Source organism: Phyllostomus hastatus, unplaced genomic scaffold (assembly GCF_019186645.2).
Source record: "Phyllostomus hastatus isolate PE091 unplaced genomic scaffold, TTU_PhHast_1.1 phas_contig_1, whole genome shotgun sequence".
NCBI lineage: Eukaryota > Metazoa > Chordata > Mammalia > Chiroptera > Phyllostomidae > Phyllostomus > Phyllostomus hastatus.
In genome coordinates, this window is record NW_025333498.1 from 16,539,281 (window position 1) to 16,565,144 (window position 25,864).

The 25,864-nt window shown below is 42.3% G+C and overlaps 1 protein-coding gene across 3 annotated transcripts in view; it reads left to right on the forward strand.

The window, feature by feature from the left end:
- The window catches only part of CHN1 (chimerin 1), a 159,943-nt gene extending 134,404 nt beyond the window's left edge, over window positions 1-25,539 (forward strand). For all 3 annotated transcript variants that reach the window (XM_045830448.1, XM_045830459.1, XM_045830467.1), the window contains 6 exons: window positions 2,531-2,615; window positions 11,364-11,537; window positions 12,296-12,373; window positions 16,925-17,062; window positions 23,367-23,472; window positions 24,732-25,539. In XM_045830448.1, the coding sequence (XP_045686404.1) occupies window positions 2,531-2,615; window positions 11,364-11,537; window positions 12,296-12,373; window positions 16,925-17,062; window positions 23,367-23,472; window positions 24,732-24,903 (753 nt within the window). In that variant the 3' untranslated portion in view covers window positions 24,904-25,539. The remainder of the gene's footprint in view (window positions 1-2,530; window positions 2,616-11,363; window positions 11,538-12,295; window positions 12,374-16,924; window positions 17,063-23,366; window positions 23,473-24,731) is intronic.
- The last annotated feature ends 325 nt before the right edge of the window (window positions 25,540-25,864 follow it).

The window sequence follows — 25,864 nt, forward strand, 5'->3', positions numbered from 1 at the left end:
CAATTTCTACCACTGTTTCTTGGAGAGCTATATAAGAAAATTTCCAACTGGTATTATTATTATTATTATTATTATTATTATTATTATTATTATTAAAAACAACAAAAGCAGCTCCAGATCACTCAGGATGCCTTTATAAAAAGGCTGTCCAAGAAGCAAGTATGTAAATAATTTCCTAAAGTTTGCTTTCTGAGACAACCATGGGATCCTTGCCTGCTCAGACAGTCCAGCTCTTTCTTCAGCATGTGTAGTATGAAGACTTGTCCCGAGATCTTCAAAGTGCCACACTCACTACTTCTCTCGTGAAGGGAGGAAGAGAATTGGTTCCGTAATAGCTCATAACATCTCAGTGCTCAGTGCTATTTGCCAGAGCCCTTCCCAAAGTGATCCCACGTGACCTACCTTGCTGTTGTGCTCCCAGTGTAACTTTAAGACCCTTTACCAGGGGGTAACGGGCAGACACAAAACTGGGACTTCCCGCACACTTCTTAGTGCCTTTTCGTCAACCTCACCATGGTAAGTGAACCCGCACTCTCCTGAGATCTGGCAACCTAGAAGCCACTTTATATCCCAGAGACTTTCCCTAAAAATAACTTCACAATTCTATAGCTTATTCATGTATGATTCTGTAACCTTTTTAGGAGTCACTGCTATCTATTTCACACATTCTCCTTGGAGTAAAGCAAGATAGCATACTTCGTTCGGTTTTCTTCACTCAGAGGAGCATGGACCAACCCACAGGCATCTCAGGCTATCTGAGTGTTGATCTTGGGCTCTGCTTCAGGAACTTCAGGAAATACTTTCAGTGTACGGACTCTGAACATCATTAACAATCCAGAAGCAACTGTGTCTGCATTCCTGATGCTTTTCTATAAAAGACATGAAAGGGATTGTGACCTCCTTTTCAAAGTCAACGTGATGTTTAGTACGCAAGCTCACTTGGCAGTAACGAGAATTATAAGCGCACATACCTACTGGAATGAACCCCAGGTTATCCATTGCATATGGATATTTTGCCAGTAGTAGTACATTGAATTCTGATATACCACATTTCATTGATTCTAATACGTACTCTTTTTTCACTTTAACATCTCTCAGATTGGCGTTTATCTTATAATCAGTGGCTTGTCATAATTTAATTGACATGGTTTTCCTAAATGGAGTATACAGGGTGAAGCAAAAGTAGGTTTACATTTGTGAGTACAGGAAACAGTTTATTCTTACATTATTATTTATTAATTATTGTATTATTTTTCATATGAATAACTAAGCCTACTTGTGCCCCACCCTGCATGTATCTTAAATTTAGTGTAAGTCTTACATTCAGTAGCATCTTAAGTTTGAAGAAATGAGTTTTATATATATATATATGACTATACTTCTACTTCTTAAAAATCATTTCCTTGGTTTCTAAGACCTATTTGATACATAAATAGAATAGTAATAAAAATGACAGTTTTAGCTGTGAATTTCATTATTTGCAGTAGCTGTTTTGGCAGATACTATGTTAGAATCAAATTGTCACACTCTGATATCCATTCTCTTGTATTCCTGTCTTCTGCAGGAGGAAGTCATGTAAATAATTATCGCAAGTAAATGTAACTTGATACAGCTTAGTGACTTCCTTGGTCCTTCTCACTTTTCTGCTAACTTACTTCTTGAGTGCATTTTCAGCCAGTATTTGCTCAGAAATCTTAAAGCATTATTGATACTCATTCCTTTTAGTCTCTAATGTCTGGGGTTTGGGTTCCTTGCTTTCCTATTTGACCAATGTTTTTCCATCTGAGTTAAGGTGGGATCCCTTCCCTTTCCTGTGCAGAGAACTCTGTGGGTGTCTTGGCACTGGAGTCCATTCTTGTCTGGATCTCTTTCTTTGGGATAAAGGAATCAAATGCAGCACAACCTTTATGAGCTGGAATGATTACTGAATAATTTCTACCCTGAAACAGCATTCCTGACTAACTGTAATTTATAAAATATATCCATTCTCTTCACTAACATAATAAGTATCAAGTAGTTTTGAAGAGAAATTGGTCCTTTTTGATGATTCAGTTGTGACCAGTCACTAAGGATCACCTGCAACATCTGTGTCCCTAATTGTGGTCACAGGGGACAGAAGGTGGGTCTCCGGCAGAATCCTTCTCAGGACCCGGACACACTCGACATTGCTCCCTGTGCTTCCTTCCTCGTGTCGTGGTGCTCGAAAAATGCCAGTGTTTGTAGAGCACACACATGAGGCTGCCCGCAGCTGGAGGGAACAGTTGGAAAATTCCCATGTGGAAATTATTTTCAAAAGTAAATTGCAGTAAATTTGATTTACCACCATCTCTCAAAGGAAGAGGAAATCAAACTCTGAAAGAAATTTTAACTGCTTGTCAGTTTTACTCAACTAGGGTTTTGCCAAATGTAATCATCATGTCACGCCTCCACAGTACTGACTGCGGCTTGTCTGTGTGTTAGCACCGTGGCAGGGGACAGCCTCCTCACCCGTGTGCTTCCCTCTGGCCACTTCCTCTCTACTCTCTTGCAGGTCCACACGTTCAGAGGGCCGCACTGGTGTGAATACTGTGCCAACTTCATGTGGGGGCTCATTGCTCAGGGGGTGAAATGTGCAGGTAAGAGCTCCTCCCTCTCACCTTGTCGAGTAAGCTGGGGAGTTGTACGGAGGGAGTTATAAGGAGATTTGCTGTTAGGCACAATGGGCTGGATCCTGGTTTGCTTGTAACACACATGCAGCAGCCTGGGTTTCCAGGCAGCCACTCTGAAAATTGGAGTTTTATCTGCCCGTAAGCTTGTACTTAATGAACAGCAGGCAAGGGATCTGGTGTGTTAGTTCATTAAAAAGAGAGAAGTCAGCGTGTTCAAAAAGTCTGATAAAAGAAGATAAAAGTAAGGCAGTTATATTTAACTGTTGCTTTTGATGTTGCAAGAACTAAATTTATAAAAATGATTTTTTAAAAAAAGCAGTATACAGGGACCTGTGATTGTTGCCATGGAAACTGAATTTTAAAGATAACTCGCTAAGCTGGATTGTCCTTGCTAAATTTTTGTGAAATCAAATTGAAGCTTTAAAAATCTGTGAATTTATCTTCAGAGAGGGTTACCAAATTCTGAAAAACCACTTAGTCACTAGTATTTTGTGACATTTTGAAATTTTGAATAAGCCAGATCTTTTTTTATAGAGCATGACCATAGTGTTTTGGGGTTTAAATTTAGAAATTTCTGAGATTTACACATAAATAACCAGCTGAGGTATTTATTGAAATGCTGTATGATATATGTGGTTTTCACATCATGTGAAATTCATTTGTATATAACAACTGCACAGAGTATTGGCCATGTATTCAAACTACCCTAAATTCTGACATAAGCTTCAAGATAGCCACTTAAATTTTAAATGCATAGTGTTTGGTCCTAGAAGTTTCTTTCCGCTATTTAAATTGTAAAACTGAAAAATATCTTCTTACATATTGTTTAGCATGAAGCTTAACACTGAAAATGTATGTATACTAAGAGTAAAGTATTTAAAAATGGTAACTATAGTAATTCTGTCAAATCACTGTAAAAATCCATGTTTCTTTTGTGGCATGATTTTTAATGCAATCTTTTTGTTGTCCATTCTGTGAAGAAACTTCTGGGTTCTGGTTGTTCTTATTTCTGAACTGTGTTTTTTAATAACAAGGTACAATATGCATTGCAAATGAATGTTTCAAATCACCCTCGTTTCTGTCATTATTCCCTTAGTGTCACTAAGACATGACAAAGTTCAGGCATATAGCACTGGCCAAACCCATTCAAGGGCCTGCCATGGGGAAGGACGAGAATTCCCCGAGTGTTGACTTCAACCTCTGCAGTGGTGTCTGTTCATTAGGGAGAGTCTCGGCTCGGATCCAATCTAACTCCTCCATTATTCTAGAGGGATGACCCCTGCGTATGCGAGTCTCTGCCCAGGGAGTAAATGAAAACAATGTTCCGATTCTGGCCTGTGGTTACCAGAGTCAGTGTGAGGAGCCATCCTCGGGAAGGCTATGGTTGAGCCTTTGAACTGGAGGGGAACACGGTGGGTCATGCAGTGTTGATAAAGTGGTGGTGTTCAGACCATCTGCATTGTTGTTGTTTTTCCATAGCAAATGGAGTCACCTTTCCACTTGCTCAAGGAGTGACAGTCTCAATTTAATAAGCGTGGGTTGCCTTATGACAGCCTTGACCAGCTGAGACTCTGCAACAGTTTTTTAAATACTTTATTGCTGTCACTAACTTAAAAGCTTTTCTTTCACTAGAGTGTGTGTCGTTTACTTTTGAAAGAGTGAAGGCCATTGAGTAAGAATTCTGAGTCACCTATTAGAAGAGAACAGGTACAACACCTGTGAATAATCTGTCAATACGCCACATTCACAAGTCATGTTTGAAAGAAATGTCTTGGAACACCATGGTAGTGATGGTGTAAAGAAAAGGAGAAAGAACATGATTCACTCCCTCCCACAGCCGCCTACATTGATAACCTTCACCTCTTGTGAGGAGTAGAGGGCAGGGATTGAAAGAAAAGCCTTGAGGAGATTTTTTTCATCTTATATCTTGTCCTTAAAAGCATTACTGTGTGTGATTTGAACCATATTACTGTATAATATAAGAACAAGTCAGCTCGTTATTTTCAGTGTGGGAACTTGGTGTTTGCATTACTTCTGTTTTCTATGATGACTAATGACATTTGGATTGACAATGGGATTCTTAGGTATGAAGTGGCTCATCCTGACCATCCACTTTCTCTAAAACACACTGTGAAGAATTAAGAACTTAGAGAACTAACTGGTGGGCTAAACAGTGACTCCCCAAAGATTTCTCCTTCTTAATCCTCAGAACCTGAGAGTATGTTACTTTTCCTGGCATAAGGGACTATGTGATGAAGTTACGGATTTAGAGATGGAAAATGTCTTGGGATTGTGGGGTGAGCCCAGTGTAATCACTGTCACAGGGGGACAGCAGAGGGAGGCAGGAGAGGCCGAGCCAGAGAAAAGATGTAAGGATAGAAGCAGAAGGCATGAAAGAGACAATGCTGTGCCTCTGGCCTTGAAGACAGAGGAAGGGGGCCAGGAGCCAAGGAATGCAGGCAGCCTCTCGAAGTTGGAAACAGCAAAGGAAAGAAACAGATTCTCCATTAGAGCTTCCAGAAGAAACACGGGCCTGCCAACACCTTGATTTTAGCCTCATGAAACTGATTTTGGACTTGTGACTTCCAGAACTACATAACGACAGACTCATGTTGTTTTTAGCCACTAAGTTGGAGGTAATTTGTTACAGCAGCAATAGGAAACTAATGTACTAGCCACTGCACATTAAAGATATTATTATTATACTTCCAAAGGAAAATGGCAAGCTTGCTGCCTGTCAAAAGAGAGATGTATTTATCTGCTTTTGATCCCTAAGACAGCTTGCTTTGTTCTGGTTTCTTTTTCAAAATCCACCAAGGCACAGAGCTTGTCAGGAATTTTTAAAAGAGTGTTTGCCAAAGCAGCAATTTTGTATCCCACCACCCCCCTCTTTTTTTTAACATCATATAAAATGTCGGGTGGGGTTGCAATCACCAGACTGGCAGAGATGCTGTAGGAATCAGACTGAATCCAGCTAATAGCAAGCAAGGTCTCAAAACTCCAGGCTTGCTGCTACACACTCCACAGCTGACGAGGACAGCTGATGGAGCCACCGGGGTGATCGTGAGCACACCGGATAGGATCTTTTCAGCCCCCCACCACAGGGTTCCATAGTAGACATTCAGGATTGTCTCCTCACTCTTTAAACTGAGTAAAATGATATACAGGAGAGTATCTAACTGCAGAATGGGAGTGCCGCTCCTCCTACTACAATCTTTATGAAAAAGTAAAGTTCAAAGGGTCATTATTACTCAGATAGAATAGTTTCCCAAACCACTTTTCCCTTCCTTATGAAAAGCTGACAGGTTAAAGTAATATTATTATTGTTATTATTATTATTATTATCATCATCATCATCATCATCTATATAATCATTGAGATGGCCAAACATCCCTGCCATCCAAAAGACTGTTCTACTAGCATTGCTGAATTGTTTTCATTTAAGCCTTACCAGAATATTCTAAGAAAATAGCCAGATAATTTTGTTGTGAACCAGACATATTGACTTAGCATTGGTCATTTATTAAAGTGACATCATTTTTCCAGTGTATTATCATTACTGCCAGCCCCTAAAAGGAAATGGCAGCTGTTTTTTTCCTAATAATAAGATGTATTTGTTGCTTCAAATACACAAACTTTTAACTTCTAGGCTGAAGGAAGGAAATGGTAGTAATGCTTTTTATTTAGTTACTCCTCTGATTGACTATACCTGAAATGTCACATTTCTCCTTGTAAGCCAAGAAGAAATTGGTTAGACTCACTTAAAACTTCTATGTAGCCCCCTTTTAATTGTAAGTGGTATTTTCATAAATATCCCGAAGAACAAGGTATTTGCCCTAATTTTGCTTATATGACTTCTGATGTATATTAGAAATAGGTATTTCCACTTTTTCTGGATGGAGGGGGTGGGAAACTAAGAAATATGTTTAAAAAAAGGATTTTTATCTGCAATTATTTAAAATATGAACACTCATAGAAAAGAATGAATCAGTTACTTTCAAAACACATTAGCATTGCCCATTAATCCTATCAATAGAATGTACATAATATAAGCTATTTATTTCAAAAAGTAGATTTCTGTGCTTTCTAAATATGAAGCATACATTATGTCTTTTAAAGAAAATTTGAGTAGCCTAAAGTTAGCAGCCTATATAATACCAATAGTTCATTAATAAAGGACAGAATAAAGCATGATTTGAAATCTTTATTCTTCCTTTTATATGTTTATTCTGTGCTTATTAACTGAATAATTGGGAGAGGGAAATGTAGTTTAATTATAACATAAAAATAACCTACAAAACCAAGAGATGCAACAAATGAAAGATTTTTTTATGGACTTTTTTTTTTTTATTTACAGTGTAGATCTTCCCTGGGAGAAATGGAACTGTATAGGAGTTATATGACTTTAATAAATAAGTGTGAAAACCAAATAAACTCTTAATGGCCAACTGAAATATTGATATACTGCTAGTCCTTGAAGCAGCAATTTTCAGAGCAAGCTCAGAACTGGTATATTGCACTGTGAACTTAAGGGTATAAAGATGCTTTATTTTAATGACTTTGCCCTGTCCTTTGGTCTTCAGAAGGACTTCTTGTCCACTCCTGCCAAAAATTTGACCATTGACATTTATAGTATCGGGCACAACATATTGACCCATAGTTTAATTTTATTCAAATGGAAGAAAGAAGGTCAGTTTAAAAAACATTTTCCTCTCCCTTAATTACCTAAATCTAAGCTCTGTCATCACTCCATTCAGTTTTCACTGAGTCACAAATGATCGGGCATTAGAGGAGAATTATGTGGGCACCAGAAGAGCCCACAGCCCATCAACACCAACAGCGCTGACAAAAAATAATCCCAAGGAAAGCTTACTCTTCCTAGCCAAAGCCCTGGGGAAAGGCAGCCCATCTGGACAGAAATCTTAGGACCCTGAGGATGTTTATAATGGTAGAGAACTTCCAATATTCAAAGGGAAAACATTAGTATTAACATCAGACCATCAGTGCCACCAGATGTTTTGATACTATGTGGATGCATCAAAATTTTACTATTTTGCTTTCTACTGGATTTCCATTTAGAGTTTATACAAAGGGAGAGAATACAACAAAACAACAATATAATGGGTAGGTTTTATCACTGCTTTTCAAAAGTCTTTGCCAAATCAATCATTTATATATATATATATGTGTGTGTATATATACACATATATAAAACAGTAAAATATGGCAGTATCTTTTAAACTGAAGTATATGCAACAAATAATGGGTATAATACACATTATTGAATAAGAGGTTGAGAATAGCAAGTTCACCTCCAGCCCTAAAAACTAACTCAGAGTCCATGGTGCATCTCCCTCAGTGAGCAGAACACAGGCAGGGAACCAGGAATCCAAGGTTTAAATCTCCACTTTCTGGCTGAGTGACTTTGTTTTACTGTCATTGGGAAGTGCCCAGCTGGATCTGTGACTACAGTGCACCCACTTAAGAAGTAGGAGGCACATCAACATTATTATTAGATTAGGAAGCTTTGCTGACTTCTATACTTGGGAAATACTATGTAAGAGTTTTTCTTTTTCTGGACGAGATGAATAAATAGATTTCATTTTTTTCCCCTCACAATAACAACACAATTCCCTGGACAAAATACATGCCTCCACTATCAGAAGACTCCGAAAGCTGCAGAAAAGAAGGAAGGCCAACTAGGGACCTCAGGACTCAAGGAATCCACCATCAAATTGCCTCATGGTGTTTTGGATTTTATTTTTGTTTTTTAACCTCCTGTGTTTTCTACCTCGGGCATTAGAAAAACTCACTACCCTTAAATGCCAACAGGCACAGACAAAAAAGAATCCCAAGGAAAGCCTGCTCTCCCTGGCTGAAGCCCTGGGAAAAGCATAGTTCAGTGGAACAGAAATCTCTTAGCCACCGTTCTCCAGGTGAACGCTGTGAAAAAGCCGACCGCCACCCCTCCCCTGTGAACGTGCAGCAGCCGTCTGTCGGTAGAGCCTATTTCCCACCGCCCCCCACAGCCCCTCAATAACAAGGCTGCATCGCTCTCCTGTGTGTCTGCGTGGAGCTCTGTTTTCCGTCACCATATTGCAGAGGAAACTGGTACCCCCACTTGGCTGAGCCTGTGGGTGGGATCCTGACTCTCATCCCCACCCACTTCTGTAGTAGCAGCAGGACCCTCTCAGCCCAAGTCTGTGGTCAGGGCCCTGCCTTCACCCCTCACCTGCGTTAATGAGACAGCTGGGACTGTAAACAAAACTGTCTTCAGTGCCCACTCGTCCTCAGCCAGGTTGGTGGGCAAACCCAACTTCCATCCCCACCCTGCAGTAACTGGGAGGTGGTGGCCCTGTCCTCCCCAGCATGTAGGGGAGAGTCCTGCCGTTTGGGTGACATACACGTAGGGCAGGCAAAACAACACCATGTAAACATTACTAGGGCTCCATAACCAGAGGTTGACATTTGAGCCATGAAAAAGTGAGCCAGAATGGAGGCCAGAAAGTATACTCTAAATCTAAAGTTTACCTACCAGCTAAAATGGAAGATTTCAATAGGAACCAGAGTCTGTAACACTTAAAATACCCACAGTACAGTTCAGAATTACACTTCGTACCTTGGACCAGGAAAATCTCAACTCAGTTGGAAAAAAAACCCAACCCAACCAACACCAATTTTGAGATGGCACAGATGCTGGAATTACCAGACAAGAGAAGCAGCTACCACAAAAATGCTCCAACAAGCAATTATGAACATTCTTAAAACAGATAAAAATAGGATGTATCAGAAAAGAAATAAAAATGTAAAAAAGAACTAAATGGAAATTTTAGAACTGCAAATGTACTGACAGACTCACTGGATGCACTCAGTAGCAGAATGTAGAGGACAAGAAGAAATCAGTGAACTTGTAGGTCAATAGCAATTATCTCATTCAAACGAGAGAGAGAATAGATTTGTAAAAGTGAACTGAGGCCTGTGGGACAATAACAGATTTAACTTTTGTGTTGTCGGAGTCCCAGAAGAGGACGAAGAGGGACAGAAAAATACTTGAAAAATATACTTGAAAAACTTGTGGCAATATGGTAAGAACAGCCAGAGAAAAATGATGTGCGTATTTGGAGACACCTTTATGTAAATGAAATGTATTAAGAGGACTGGAGGTGAGGAAGTGTCTGTAACCCCGACATCCAAGTGCTTCAGGACTTAGAGGCACTCAGTCTGACAGACAGGATGGGCCTGGAGCTCAGCTTAGCTTCTGTCCGCAAGCCGACTGTGGCGCTGCCATGTGACAGCCCCAGGGCTCACACAGGACAGGCTTCCAGGCTGTGGTCTCGGAAATACAACGACGCCATGGTGAACAGTTACAATTTACTTACATGTAAGCACTGTACTGCCATGTATAACTGGATTGCAGTATTACAGAAAGTCATAATAATGAAGATGATCACCAGCATTTGTCTGACATTTTATAATGTGCAGAGCACCTCAAACGCACTGGTTCATTAATTCTTGTAACACTTCTGTGGGGTCAGTGTTGTGCTCCCCTTTCTGCCGAAACAGCACGCACAACTGCAGCCGTCTGAGGACGCAGTCAGTTGTTGTGGGATTGCACGTGATGACCAGCGGCGTTATTAAGGCCTGGTTGTAAACGGTGTGTGCCCCACTGGGACCAGATCTACAAGAAGTCAGCATCAGGTGTTCATGAACTTGAAAACAAATATGTTACGCTTTTAAAAACGTAGAGATGACATTTATTTTAGTTCAATTATTCAGCAGTGGTTTATCACTCTTCAGTCCAACCTAAGAAAATATTTCTATTCCTCTCTATTCCTTACTCTCGTTGAAAATACATACTAACTAGAAATATTTAGGTTCTAGCATCTCAGAAGTTATGACCCAGGAAAATTACAAAGCAAAGGAGTAATTTCAGTAGAGGCACCAGGGGGTAGGTGTTGTAACCATGGACTCTCGAGTCAGCCGTAGGCTTGACTCTCAGCTCCCCACAGACTTTAGATGCACAACCTTGGGTAAATGTCTTAACAACTATGTGCTTGGTTTGATAAGGTTTATAAAACAAGAAGAGTAATAGTACCCATTTCATAGAGTTTCGTGGGTTTAAATGAAGTAATAATTATAAAGCACTTAGAATCATGTTTGGCCTTAGTAAGCTGGTGATGATAGCCAAATAATAACTATAACTGTTTTTAGCTACTCGATCAATTATATGTTTTATATATAAAGGATCATGAATAAATATAAATACGAGCAGCAACATTTTAAGAGGGCCCCAGGATACTCTCCGGAGGTCTAATTCCTCCTCGTACAAATGTGTTAAAATGCAGTTATACCCCACAATGAGTATATTTTTATGTAACTTTAAATGGATAAAATTTTAGTGGGCTAATTGGCATAACATTCCATTTTGTAGACATTTAATTAAACACTTAGGAATTTAGCTTGTTTTGGTTTGGCTGGAATTCTCCTGAGGTCATACAGCAAGTAAATGGTGAAACCTGAGTTAGAAGTTTGGTCTTCTCACGTAAAACCCAAAAGACTTTGCAAGAGAAGAGATAGGAAGAATAGGAACTGCTGGAAGCTAGTCTTTTTAAAAACCTAATGCAAGCTGGAGTATCTTTTGCTAAAATAAATAGTCTGGAATGCCCAGTACCCTCCAACAATAATGAACTTTTTCTGTCTCCATTCTTTTTCCAGATTGTGGTTTGAATGTCCATAAGCAGTGTTCCAAGATGGTCCCAAATGACTGCAAGCCAGACTTGAAACACGTCAAGAAGGTGTACAGCTGTGACCTCACAACCCTCGTGAAAGCCCGCATCACTAAGCGGCCGATGGTGGTGGACATGTGCATCAGGGAAATCGAGTCTAGAGGTGAGGCGCTTCTGGGGGGCTCGGCCGGTGCACTTCACCACGAGGGCCATCCCGGTGCTGCTGCTGTTCTGGGTGCCTCGCCGCACCCACTGGTTGTCTTCCGACAGTGATGGGGGCGCGATTTCAGGTGGCAAATGATCTGAAATGAATTAATTTAACAAGGAATTAAACAGCTTGAGTTCAAGGTCCATTTAGGTGCATTTAACCAGTTATAGGAAGTATGCCTGAAAGTATATTTATGGATGATGTTTCAAGTCTATAAAATTTGACATGTACATGCCATTCATTTTTCAGTTTTTTATATATTTTTCTTGGGTCCGAGATGCAAAGGGGTAATGCTCTATTAAAACTGTCCTAGGCCAGAAACCAGAGCTGCACCCTAATTATTCTTTCTCACTTGGGAAAAACTGCTACAGGCCTATTAATATAGTTTATCTGAGTCTTGTGTTATGTAAAAGAACTTATGGTGTAATTGAGGTGATGAATTATTTCCCTTAAGACTTAACATATTTGATCTAATTAGACAAAGTGATGAGCCAGCTCACAAATACCCGGGTGACAGTAGGTCGGAGTCAGAAAGCGGTGAGTGAAATGGGTTTATTTTAGGAGAAAAGTGTGAAGAGATTTCTAAACACGTATATTTTATCATTCTTTCTGACACATTATTTCCCCAGCTTAAAGTATGGCAAGAAGTTAAAATTTAAAGAAAAGGCATGATTCCAAAGAGACTAATTAGCACCCTTGCTTCGTTTTTGCAGGTCTTAGTTCTGAAGGCCTGTACCGTGTGTCAGGATTTAGTGACCTAATTGAAGATGTCAAGATGGCTTTTGACAGAGGTATGTTCTTCATCATGTTCACTAACTTCGGGCAATAATACTCTTTGCCAAAAAGGCACAATATCTTATGTTATTCCGTGCACTATTTTTCTAGATCATTGATGCTTGTTATACCAAATAAAAAGACTTGGCTTATGATTTTTTAAAATTATTTTTATCGATTGTAAGTATTAAACTGTTAAATTTCAAGATGAGAAAGTTATATAATTTAACTATATTACAAGTATTTGAATATCCAGGGCAGTCAAAATATATGCAAAGCAATTATATTTACCGAAAACAGCACGGAGAAATGGGAGCTGTGGGGCCTAAGCCATTGCAGAGCTCCGAGTTCCCAGGTTCGAGGGGCCCCTCTCTACCTCCGCCTGCGTTCCATGCCTCCTCATCACCTTCGACTCAGTGGGGCCCCAAGTCCTGACTCTTGTGTCAGGACAGGAAGCTGAGAGGAGCCGAGGACCTTCTGGCAGAGGCCGCATCCCACCGTGGGAGGACAGCCCAGCCAAAGAAGAGCTCAGTGGGCTTACTGTCTCTAACATATAAATTCAGATTTGTTCCCACAGTTCTCCAGTTTGTCCTTAAGTACTAGAAGACCTGTAACCTTGAATACAGGGAGTGGAACAGATTGAGGCTGGTGACAGTTTAAAGAGCCTCTTTCCTTTGCAAGTATATATTCCTCTCCCATCACAAAGCTCTTACAGCCAACAGGGGCAGAAGACAGAAATAAGTGTTATTACCAACATAATGTGAGGAAATCTAGGCCAACCCAAGTATTTAATAAAATCAAGGAAAATGAAGGGAAGTAACGGTATGTTAAATCCAAATAAGCGTCAGGAATAACCCCAAATCAGCCCTGGCCGGTGTGGCTCAGTTGGTTGGAGCGTCGTCCCGTAACCAAAGGTTGCAGATTTGATTCTAGGGCCTGGGTTGTGGGTTTGGTCCCAGATCCGAGTGTGTGTGGGAGGCAACTGGTCGATGCTTCTCACTTTCGCTGATGGTTTTCTCTCCCCCTTCCTCTCTCTCTAAAAAAAGCAATGAAAACATGTCCTCGGGTGAGGATTTTATATTAAAAAAAAATTTTAAATAGCTCTAAATCAATGCTTAATTGGAGATGAAAGAGCCATTTTTTTTCTCTAGAAGGTAGCAACTGAGCATGTCCATTCCCAGCCACTGGCAAGGATTCTCAAAAATAACTCACACTGGCAAAGAAACCGAATGTTTCCATGGGGCCCAGAAAGAAAATAAGTTGCAGTCTCCTCTCATTAAAAGTACAAGACAATCTTTTTGTGCCCTGAAAGTACTAATAACGGATTTCAAAAATCTCGAAGAGCTCACCTGGGCTCCACACAGCCACACCCTTGGGGCCAGGTGGTCACTTCCGGGAGGCTTAATAACCCTGAAATAATGAGATCCACTGGGGGAAAAAGCAGGATCCATAGAATGCTAGAAGGAACTCATTCAATTCTAGCATCAAAGTAAAAGGGCAGAACTTGGAAAGTCTCCCCTCACTTAGGAGATGCTCACTGAATGGAACACCAGCTCCTAGGGCAGCACATGCAATTGCAGCCCCGCCACGTTCCATCTTTGGGTGGAGCAGCAGATGTCGATGTGACCAGCACAGTGAGGGGTCGTTGGGAAGGTCAGAGCCAGTACGACCCCAAGCCTTCCCAGGAGAGCCCCGCGTAGGAGAGCCCCGGCTGGACAGAGCCGAAGGCTGCAGGCGAAAAAGCAGTCGGGGACCGAGGGCGTTGCAGTCTCACTGCTGCTTCAGAGCCCAACTTGGGATGTAGTCTCTAGAAACCAGGTCACAGAGTGCGTTTATTTTGCTTTACAATCAATGTAAGAGAAGATGCAGATTCTTTTCAAAAAGCAGGTTTTAAAGGAACCCATTTAAGAATAATATACATAGTAAGTCCCAGAGTGTTAATATTTGGGGCTTCTAGCTTTCTAAAGTCCATTTACACTGATTCATTAACTCAAAAATGTTTCTGTGACAGCTGCTGTGTCACAGGCACCACGTTTTTTACTTTAGATACAGCAGTTGACCACGTGTGCTTGGCCCTCGCACTGGTGGAGGGCTCACATGAGATAATAACCACACAGTGGTACTGACTATTTTAATAGATGCCATACAGGAAAACACTAATAACTGGGGAACTTAACCCAGTCTGTTAGGGTTGGGGGCAGGGGTGCTGGAGATCAGAAGAGGCTTTCCCAGAGAAGAAATATTTATGCCGACGTTCAAAGGACGAATGGGAGCTGGCTGTGTATTGGTTGGGCAGCAAAGAAACAGGACCTGTGGAGGCCCTGACAGCAGCGGAGTCTGTGCAGAGGCCTGAGGCGGGGGCCTGAGACTGGGGCCTTGTCGAGGCGCTGCGGCTTAGAGAGGAGTCAGTGAGGGAGAGGGACTGAGGGGTGAGGAGCACAGTGTTTTGCCACAGAAGGAATTATATGGATGGTAGAAGATTCCCAGACCAGCCTCCAAATTTTGTTTAATACTATCATGTAGCTGAACTCTAAGAATTGTGACTTTACTTTCCAAACAAGAAATTGTACTTTAGCCAATAATGAGAGAGGATATTTGAAGTCTGGATTCTCAGAAAAAACACAGAAGAAAATTTTTTTCTGAGTAAAAATTTTGACAGAGCTGATCCTTGCCTTTGTCATTTTTCTGTCTTCCTTCTGCCCTTGCATCCCCTTCTGCGGTTCCTTAGGCCCCCAGCACCTCCCTGCTGCCTGGGGCCCCTAATGAAGCCGTCCTCATTGCCAGTTCCTTCTAGAAAGCACTCTCTCCCAATCTGTACTGTTGCAGTGTAAGGCTTCGACCCAAGTATGAAAGAGGGGCACTGATGATCTGATTCATACTCGAATATGAGTGTCTGTATTTGCATTTTAGAAGAGGCTGCTTAAAAAAAAAGCCTCTAGAGTTGTTTGAGGATTTACCCCAAAAATTGAGCAGAAAGTGCCGAGATTGCCCCTCCCCTCGTGCCCGAGCCCACAGCTTCCCCTGTTAACATCTCGCATCACTGTAATACTTTTGTTATAGTTTATGAACCAGTATCGATGCAGTATTGTTAACCAGAGTCAGTGGTTCACATTAGGGTTTTCTTTTTAACTTGTACAGTTCTCTGGGTTTTGGCAGACGTGTGAAGTCATGTTACCTGTGGTTATAGTGTCATGCAGAGCGTTCCTGACCACAGAGCGCCCCCCTCCCTCCGCTCGGCCACCCCACCCTGCCCGCCACCCCAGCCGCTGCCGCCTCCCACCTTCTCGCCAACTCACTGCAGTGCGCCTTTCCCAGCACACCACGCATTTGAAGTGGCAGAGCCTTTTCGGACTCACTTCTCACTTCTTTACTGTGTTTAAAGTTCTTCTGTGTCTTTTTTGGCTTGATAGCTCATTTCATTGTATAGCTGAATGAAATTCCATTGTTTGTACCTCAGTTTATTCACCTACTGAAAGACGTCTTGGTGGCTTCCAGTTTTTTGACAATTATTAATAAAGCCTCTGTAAGCCTTATGTCAGGTTTTTGAGTGGACATAAATTTCAGTTCCTTTCAGTAAGCAGCTGGGAGCACCCCGGCTGGATTTTATGGCAAGAGTACGTTCAGCTGAGTGAGACGCCGCCTGTCTCCCAAAGCGGCCGCTCCACTTTGCACCCTGGCCAGCGGTGAACGAGAGTTCCTGTTACTCCATGTCCTTTGCAGCCTTCGGTGTTATAGTGTTCTGGATTTTAGCCATTCTCATATGTGTGTGCTGAAGAGGCTGCTGTTTAATGCACAGAAATCTTTCATAAACCCAATGGAACAAAAGAAGTCTAGCTTAAGATCTAGCTTAGAGTAGACACTCATTAAATCTTCAGTAGATGGAAGTTCGGGTGTTCTGACCCCGGGAAGCACTGACTGCGCAGGACTGGGGACGAGGCCGCGCTGCAGGAAGGTCGGCTTTGCTTGGGGGTCTCAGGGCTCAGCACCTCTGCAGTGTTTTCCGTTTTGCAGTCCCTTCTCTTCTTGTTATTTCAACACTCAAAGGATTTTTGTGTTGCTTTATTTTTTTTTCTCTTTTATTGCTTACCACCTCCTCTACTCCACAACTCAGGCAAGACCAAGGCGTTCTGTGTGGGAGCCTGGGGTGAGAAAAAAGCACAGAGAATAAGGCTTCGGTGCTGGGGGTCTTCTGTGAGTTGAGAGGGACTCTGTTGTTGTTGGTCATGTTCTCTGAGTTTCTTTTAAAAAGAGAAAAAGCAATGCCACTTTGTTCCCCTAGGAATTCTCAAGAAGCTTGAGATTTAAAAATATTTCTGTTGACTCCAGTTCTCGCCTGATTTTCCCCTCCATTATTAACATGGAAAAATAACTTAAGAATAGAAAATTCAAAACAGTAGATTTTGGTTTTCACAGAAAAGCAGTCATTTATACCATTTAGCATACTGAATTTGATGCTAAGAACTGAAGCATTGCTAATTTTTAAAAACTATATACAGAAATATGTCATTTATGAAAACAGTGCTATAGATGCAAATATTTACCTTTCTCTCTTTTACTGTCCTTCCAAGATGGTGAGAAAGCGGACATCTCCGTGAACATGTATGAAGACATCAACATCATCACCGGCGCACTGAAACTCTACTTCAGGGACTTACCGATTCCACTCATCACGTACGACGCCTATCCTAAGTTCATCGAGTCTGCCAGTGAGTACAGCCACGCGTCCAGACAGCCTGCACACTGCCCCTTCTGGGGCATCACTTCTGTTCTTCTTTCTCTGCTGAGCATCTTGAATGCATTTTATGGACTCCTTCCTCCTCACCCCTCTCAGCACAGTTAACATACTCACAAGAATTTTGAACTATTCTCAACTATAGGTTATTTATGACTTCACTAGCAGAAGCTTCTTCGTAATATGCTAGCGTTCATTTTCCAAAGGGAGGCTTATAACAGTGCTCCCCAGATACGGACCAATACTTTGTAAAATAAAATAAAAGCACTGGAAAATGAAATTTAAAAAAAATCTAGATCAACTACTTTGTTATTAATTTTGCACATAAAGATTACTGTCAGATTTCAGGAAAAGTTTCTGAATTCTTCCTCTCAGTTCCCGTGCCGACCCTGTGACAGACCATCAATCTGTAAACTGGCCCCGGCCTGCAGATCTCTCAGGAGCGCTTCTGTGTCGAGAAGTCATTTCCTAAGTTCCCTTGTAGCTAGGGTGAAAATGCAGAAAAAGCAAGGGCTCATTTGCCAAATTTTATTTATAGTGCAAAAAAAATCATACCTGTAATTCATGCTGCATTTTCTTAAAGGAAATTCTTAACAGATTTTAACTGTTGGCATTACCATATTTTAGAAAAGATAGGCTATTTCTGTCATGTGCTTTTCTCTCTCAAAACCACATGTTGTCTTGATCTTTAAATAATTACTTCCTTAGGAACACTGATTTGCTTTTTTGACTTTAAAATTTCATGAAGCTCTAACTTTTCTTGTTTTAATTTTTAGTTTCCCCCACAGAGCTTTTGCTGAGAATGTTTGTGGTTAGCCCCACAGAGCAGAGATTTCTTGTGGGTCAGTTCAGCTCTCATGTAGAGGAAAGCCATGGGAATTACGTGATTTTACAAATGTCCGTGTTGTGAGCCTGAAAGGCCCTAGATCTCCCACAGGAATTTAACTCCTCTCACTTGGGGATGGATTTGTCGCCCAGGTTCCTGTGCTGCGGGGCGGGCGTTTCCTCCCAGAGGGCTGGCACCGAGGCGGAGAGCACTGGGCGCACAGCGTGCTCTCATTCCAGGGACAGCACCCCAGGCTCAACCAGACGGTGCTCCTGTCGCCATGCTACTTGGGGTAAAGCTGGAACTTGGCTTCTGAGCCTAACCCCAAGGGCATCCAATTAGCAGAGAGCAGAGCAGCTACTCAAACCCAGGTGCTGCCGTTCACACGCTGCCTTATCTACTTGGAAGAAAAATCCAAGCCTCACTTGCTGATTTTAAGGCCTTTTGCCCCACAGTCTGAAATCACCTCACCTTCTTTCCCCACACCCGCCCTAGCGGCCGAGGAAAACCTCCCCTCTTTATTGTTCAGAACCATTTGTCATCGTTCTGAGACTGTGTCTGAAACAGACCCGTCCAAAAGCAGCAAGGCCCTCCTCTCGCCCCTCCGAGGGCTCCTGAAAGCACAGCATAAGGAAGAAACTTGCCTGAATCAAAGTAGAAACCCCTTAAAATTTTAGCTTTTGTGCGTGATTTCCATGACACCAAAAACCCTGGCATAATACTTACACACAGTATAAAAGTGTATTGTGCGTGTCTGATATTGATGTGACTGTATGTAGAACTCTGTGTCCTTGCACCTGTCTTTTCTAGCCGAGTGTCCTTCTTTAGATGTGTGGATACAGCCGTTCTCGTATCTGTGCAGGCAGAGAAGGAAGATGAGCCAACTAAGATTTGTAGAGCAATACTAGGTGCTGGGAGTCATGCTCGGTATTTTATACCCATAATATTATTTTAGAAAGAGGGACATGTTGCAGGACATGAGAGATCTGTCCAAGGTCCGATCACTGGAGGAGGTGGCACTGGCAAACGAACCCACATCTGTCTGACATCAAAGCCCTCACTCCCTCCAGTCTGCCTGGGTCACCGGATGGTCCAGGGGACAGAAGACTCACACAGAGGAGGCAGACAGACAAGCGGACAGGAACACCTTCTAAACGAAGGCACAGTTAGCTGACCCTTGCTGATGCATGTGCTCTTGAAATTTTTTTCTCTCTAGCCCTGAAAACAAAACTCAGGCTATATTTTTCAGGTCTCAAGTATCCATGGCATTTATTAGCATCCTTTGCCAACAAAAACATCATAGTTCATATTAAAGCTTTCTCCTGTAAAAAGCCGTTTAAGCTCTGCTGCTGCAGCCTCCTTTGGAGAAATCCTGCTGGTTGAAAGCTGGAAGGGAGTGGCTGCAGGAAATCAGAACCGGGGAGAGGAGGCCAGGGCATCCTGCCTAAAGGCTTGAAGTTCTGCCTCGTCCCCTGCCCACCCCCTTAGGAACCAGCTGGCTGTCTTGGTCTCCCGAGCCCTTCTCCTCACTGCCTCTCCCCACCAGTTAAGGAATCTCTGCCGTACAGTACTGAGGCCTAGAAGAGAGGGGCTTGTCCCAGACCCACTCAGCACCCCAGCTTTCCTGGGTGCTTCCTGACCACGATGCAGCCAGTGCTGCCAGTGCTGAGCCCCTGGTAGTTCTGAATCTGGAACTCTTCCCCTGGCCAGTGGGCCTAAGAGCTGTGTTCCCAGCAGGTCTTAGAGAAGCTGCATGACTTGGCGAGGAACCTTGAGCGAGTCAGATAAACTCAGAAGTTAAACCCAGAGTTCTTATTCCTAAGCAACTTAGACATCCCAAAGAGGAGCCTGGGAGTTAAAATTTGCCAAGTTTTCCCCTCAGCTCTGCCACTGATTCATACCTTTGGCTTGGCTAAGTTTTATTCTTCTTGTACTTGAATTCCTCTATAAAGAATTTAAAATTTAAAAAGCGCTCTTAACTAGATCTTGATATAGGTTCAGAGTGCTTATTTCCTGCGCCTGCATTTCCAGATCCTTCCAGACCTTCCCCCAATGCCATCTCTTCCTCTGCTCTGGCTCTCTCAGCCACGGGCCATCAGTCTCCCCTGTGTTCCCATCAGGCGTGCCTGGACTTCTTGTAAAGCCCCTTTCCTTCATGTCAGAGATTATGTTCTTGTCTTCCCTGCTAGTCTGCAACCCCTTACAGTAGGAGCCCTCCTGCTCACGTTTAATTTCCCACAGCGCCTGTGACAGTTCCTTGTTTACATAGTAGATGCTCGATGAATAGTTGTTGAATGAGCCCTCATCAATCTGGCTCAGAGGGTCGGGCGTCATCCCACAAACTGAAAGATCACCGGTTTGATCCTCAGGGCACGTGCCTGTGTTGGGGGCTGGGTCCTTGGTTGGGGACATGTGAGAGACAACCCATCAGTGTTTCTCTCGCACATTGATGTTTATGCCTCTCTTTCTCCCTCCCTTTCCCTCTCTAAAATAAATAAAATCTTTTTTAAAAAACTTAAAAAGTATTTGTTGAATGAGTAAACATAATTTTATAATTGAGAACCACAGAATCTTAGTTTTTAGATACTCTAAGAAGTCGTATAACTAGACTTCCTTTTTTAAATACCCAATAGCCGCAAGTTCACTGCCGCTCCAGGCCGCCAGCCCCCTGATGGACGCCAGAGCTCTGCCAGCTTGAACTCCCGCCCATCGGCAGTGGTCCTGGTACCACCCTGTCCCACATGCCAGCCTTCATGTGTTCAGAGCATGAATGTGGTCGTTCGTCTCTAAACCCTTTCTGTTTTGTCCGTCTGCTTCCTATATTATGCTGTGGTCTTCTTAGGGCTAAAGAATCGTGTTCTCTGAAAACTTGATCATGGGTGATACTTCTCTACATGGAAAAGAGAAATGAACTCCAGGGAACAATCTCTGTCCATTTGATATCAGTATAATCAAGTGCATTTTGTCATATATTCTCAAATTTATCGCTCCAACCTGACCTCTCCCTGAACACCAGATTAGCCCACAATCCAGGTGTTCACTGGGGTGTCTGAAGGACACCGAAAACAGGAGTCCTGATCTTCCCCACGGAACCTCCACCCGTCATCTTTCCCATCTCAGTTCACGAAGGCTCCACCCCCCGAGTTGCCTGAGCCCAAAGCTCGGCTCACCGTTGACGCTTCTCCCTCTCACACGTCCCTTATCAGTACCTCCTCTGGACATGGCCTTTAAAATACTCCTAGGATCCAGCAACTTCTTATCACCTTCACTGCTAGCACCTGGTCTGAGCTCATGTCACTCCTCACCTGGATTTCTGTACTTACTGGAATAATCCTCCTGCTTCGACCCTTGCTCCTCCCATAGTGTTTCCCACTTGGCAGCCAGAGGAGGGACCTGTAGAAAATGTGTGTCAGATCATGACCTTCCCATTTCTTTCAGCAAACGCCCCGTCCTTAGAATAACCTACAGCACCAGACTCGAGAGTGCCATTACTTTTCTGGTCTCATTGCCTTCTGCTGCCTTTGCTCACTCCATTGCAGCCATATCTGGCCCCTGGCTTTTCCTGGGACATTCCCAGCATGCTCTCCCCTCAGGATCCTCGCACGGCTCTTCCTCTGCCTGGCACCACCCTCCCCAGATCTCCAGGTGCTTCGTTCCCCCACTGCCTCGGAGCCCTGTACGCAGTCCTTCTTCTCACTGCGGTCCATCCTGACCACCCTTTTATAATTACACATCCCACTTCTGCATGTCCAGTTGCTTCCCGTAGCACGCGCCTCACTCGAACTAGTACAAACTAAAAGACACGTGTTCCTTGTTTGTTCTCAGCCCCCTCCGGTAGACAAGGTGAGCTCTCCATGAACAGAGTTTTGTTTGTTTCCACCCGACCAGCACTGTCCCTAACCTCACACTGTCTCAAGATTCTCCCCAGAAGGATTAATTGTGGAAGTTAAAACTCAGTTGCCCCTTTTTCAATTTCCAGAATAGTGTAGTTTTCAATTAATAAGTCCTATATAGTTTTCTCTAGTAAGTGGAATTTTTTCTCTTAATTCTAGAAATTAAGTGATTGAATGTCAGTCCCTAAGATGGCATTGCTGTAGGGAAATGGCACTCTTTAAGGGCCCCAGGGTTCAAAGACCAAGCAGTGTGTATCCTGGTGAAAGTCAGATGCTACATTCTTTATCGCTACGAAATGAACCGAAACTCTGGGGAAGCTTTGGGCAGAAATTGCAAAATGGCCAGAGTTTCCTTGAATTAAAAAACTTAAGTCAATGTTCACATCCTGAAATTCAGCAAATCGCTCTGCCAACACTAGGAACTTTTCACCCTCCTATCAGTTTTTACCTGACTCCAATACATTGCCATTGAGTTGGTTTATTTTATTAAATTTGAAGGGCTAGGATTCTTGACTTGGGTCTTGAATGGTCACATTGTGGTCACATGTGGCCTTTTAACACTTCACAGCTGCTATCCTGATTAGGAGTCAGCAGTTGGGGTCCTTTGCAGTTGCCCTGAAACCAAACCTGTATACGCACCCCATCTTCCTGACCTTGGGGTGGAAGCAGAAATGTGCTAGGAAGGAACACAGAATTCCAAAGACGTTTCTTGTTCCTGATTATGGAAATAATTGATGGACTTAATGCAGTCTGTGACCTAGAAGGAATGTGCTGGGTTTTTGGCCAACACGGCAGAACTGAAATGTCCACATGAAGGTGGCCCCGTGGAAGTCAACACTTGGAAGACCCCCGTCGATGTCAGGGGTCCTGCAGTCACCCAGAGCAGCCAGAACTGCCTTCAAAGTCCGCACTGTAGCTTCTGAGTGTTCTAAGTAGTAGAATGTCTTTGTGCTCTAGGGTAGATTGACTATTTTATATAACACAAAGTAATTTAAAATGTAATCTAATAAAGGAAATACATATTGGATGATACATTTCTTGGTTGAAAAAGAAAAAGGCATGAATATCAAATAATAAGACTGTAGCAAGGAGCTGCTAGGGGCAGAGGGTGGCACAGCTTCCACGCCGTCGCTGAAAGGGGGTCTTGGAAATATTTGGAGCAGTGCAGCATCCATTACATATGCAATGTTCTAAGATGGCCTCATTTGGATGTATAAGTTTTTTTATTAAGTACATTTGCATCTGAATTTTTTTATAGTTACATCCTACATATCTAATAGCCAATTCCCATAGTGACCAGACTCCAGGATATTCAAGTGAAAAAACTGGGTGCTTCCCCCAAAACTTCAAGTGAGTGGTATTGCCACACTGAAAGTAAGCCTTTGGGAATCTGCGGTTTGCACCTTACAAATAACTTTCGAAGGCCGTGTCACGGATCTGTGAGAAAGCATTTCTTACCAGTTTTAAAAGATTACCACAAGAACAGAATCAAATGAACCCTTTATACCTGGTGTCTGTTAAAGTTTTTCTCCTTGGTATTTGTTCTGCTGCTACTTTAGAAATCATGGATCCTGACGAGCAGCTGGAAACCCTTCACGAAGCACTGAAGCTGCTGCCGCCTGCTCACTGCGAAACCCTCCGGTACCTCATGGCGCATCTGAAGAGGCAAGTCAGTCTGTGAAGCTTCTACCTGTACCGAATCCACGTTGTAACAATAAAATGAACCCAAAGGTGACAGAGAGGACAAATGATCTTATGAATGAATGAATGAATGAATGAATGAATGAATAGCTATGTTGTGTGTGCAACTGCACAGGTAAAGAGGGAATGCGAAAAATACTATGCACTGCAATACACTTGATTCTGACGTAAGTGTATTTGCAATTCCAGTGTGAGTTGGCAAGTATGTTAGAAACACTAATATTCTGCCAAGGACACCCATCAATTTTTGTGGAAAGGGGAAAGGTTGCAGCTGCAAAGACACAAGCATTAGCATAATAAAGCAAGAGCAAAACAACTTGCAAGAAGGCTCATTTTTCTTCGTGCTCTCATGTAGGCACTTAGACTTGGGATGGGATTGCAGATTATTGAGTTAATGTTGCCAGCACTGAAAACAGCTGTAAAAAATGATGGAGTACAGTAAGGGGTGAAGGGAGGAATGGAAAATGGAATATTTTGTTACTCTGCTTTAATGTTTTAAAGTGATTGATGGTGATTTAGCTTTATTCCCTGCTCGGTCACCCTCAATCTCTACCATTAAAGCAATGTTTTTAAAATTATAAGACCGAGATTTAGTGGTTTCAGGGTTTCAAAATGTAAGACCAATCAGAAACAAGAAGATAGCGGGATGTGACATCTATGTTGTATGCCTTTAGGCCTGCGTCCCCCAGAAATGAATATTTAATTCGCAGTGCTTTTAACATGTACATGTTTCTTCTCTTGAAAAACACCAGGAGTTAAACCTTTTGTTTGATTTGCTTACAACTCCATCTGTAAATTCAAATTTGCTTCATATTTGGAGACAATTAAGTACTCCACACTAAAACAAAGAAATAACTCTCAAATTATAGTCTCTGTGCCTTGGCTATAGCGGTAAAAAGAATATAAACATGAACACTCTCTGACAAGGTTGCTTTCCCTGAGCCATTTCCTATTAATGTCACTACCGCACTCTCCCTAGACACTTGCAAAAATAATCCACAGGAAACAAGATAGCCAAAGTGGAGGGAGGGAGGCTGATGGAATGATCCAGATGACCCAGTTCCTTCTCTGCTGTGTGCAGACTCACCCCTGCAGCTCTAGGCTGTGGCCGGAGAATCCACAAAGAGAACTGAACCCACACAAATCTTTTGTTTTGGTGCCAAAGCACAGTGAAGAACCACATGGTTTACAGATACTCACACTCCTTTACTTGTATTTTTCAGAGTGACCCTCCATGAGAAGGAGAATCTTATGAACGCAGAAAACCTGGGGATTGTTTTCGGCCCAACGCTTATGAGGTCTCCAGAACTAGACGCAATGGCTGCCTTGAACGATATACGATATCAGAGACTCGTGGTAGAGCTGCTTATCAAAAATGAAGACATTTTATTTTAAAGTTTTAGTTTGAGGGAAAAAATGTTTTACAGATGAAGGAATGTTTTATAGTAATTTAATTGGCTCTTATAGCTGACTTATTCCTTGGTTAGCAGTTCGGGCATATAACCAGCTTAAAATGACGGAACTTTCCGTTGCTTGCGTAGCACCGCTCAGCTGTCCTCGTAAACCAGTGAACACACGCTTTCCAGTTCTAGTGAACCCTGGGTGTTTATCATGTTAAGAGAAACTCAGGTTATTGCATGATTAGCCCCGTTTGGCAAGGGAACCCGTACAAAGGAGACAGCAAGCCTGCACCGCTCTTCGTCCTGGGTAGTCTGTGGTTGTAATTCAGCATGTTTCGCAGAGTAAATCTGTCGTGACTTCGCTTTTGGGTTCTATGTCATTGGCTTCTGACGCTTATGTAACCATGCACATCAGTGGATAAAACAGCACCTCTGGCTGCTGCATTGCCATAGACTATAACATACGCCTACTCTTCTCACATGCTTTATTTCCAGGTTCTCCTAGTTCCTCTCTAACATAGTACTTTCTTCCCAGCAAAAAAGCAAAATGTGTTTTCAGATTTGTTACTTTAGTAAATGATCAAGACCAATAAAAAAAATAAAATGCAGAGCATTTTCTGTTAAATTATTATTGGGTTTTAGTTGTAATTTTGTGTTTTTATCTGGCATGCATTTATTAATTTATTAAATTTGGCTTTTAGAAATTAAAAATATTGATAGCTTGCTTATTTCCCATGATTGAAAATATTTGGAAGAATGTGTTTGGCCATTTAGTACTGAGTGATCCCTCTCACCTTTTGGAAAGTTTTGTGCTAAGTTCCTAGAATAGTAATTTAAAACTGCTTAGAATTAGAACACCCATTCATTGAATTTACTTTTCTTCTTGCATACTCTGACAGAAACCTAGAATACTTTTTTTGAAAGTGGGGTGCAGGGCACAGCACACAGGTAAGAGT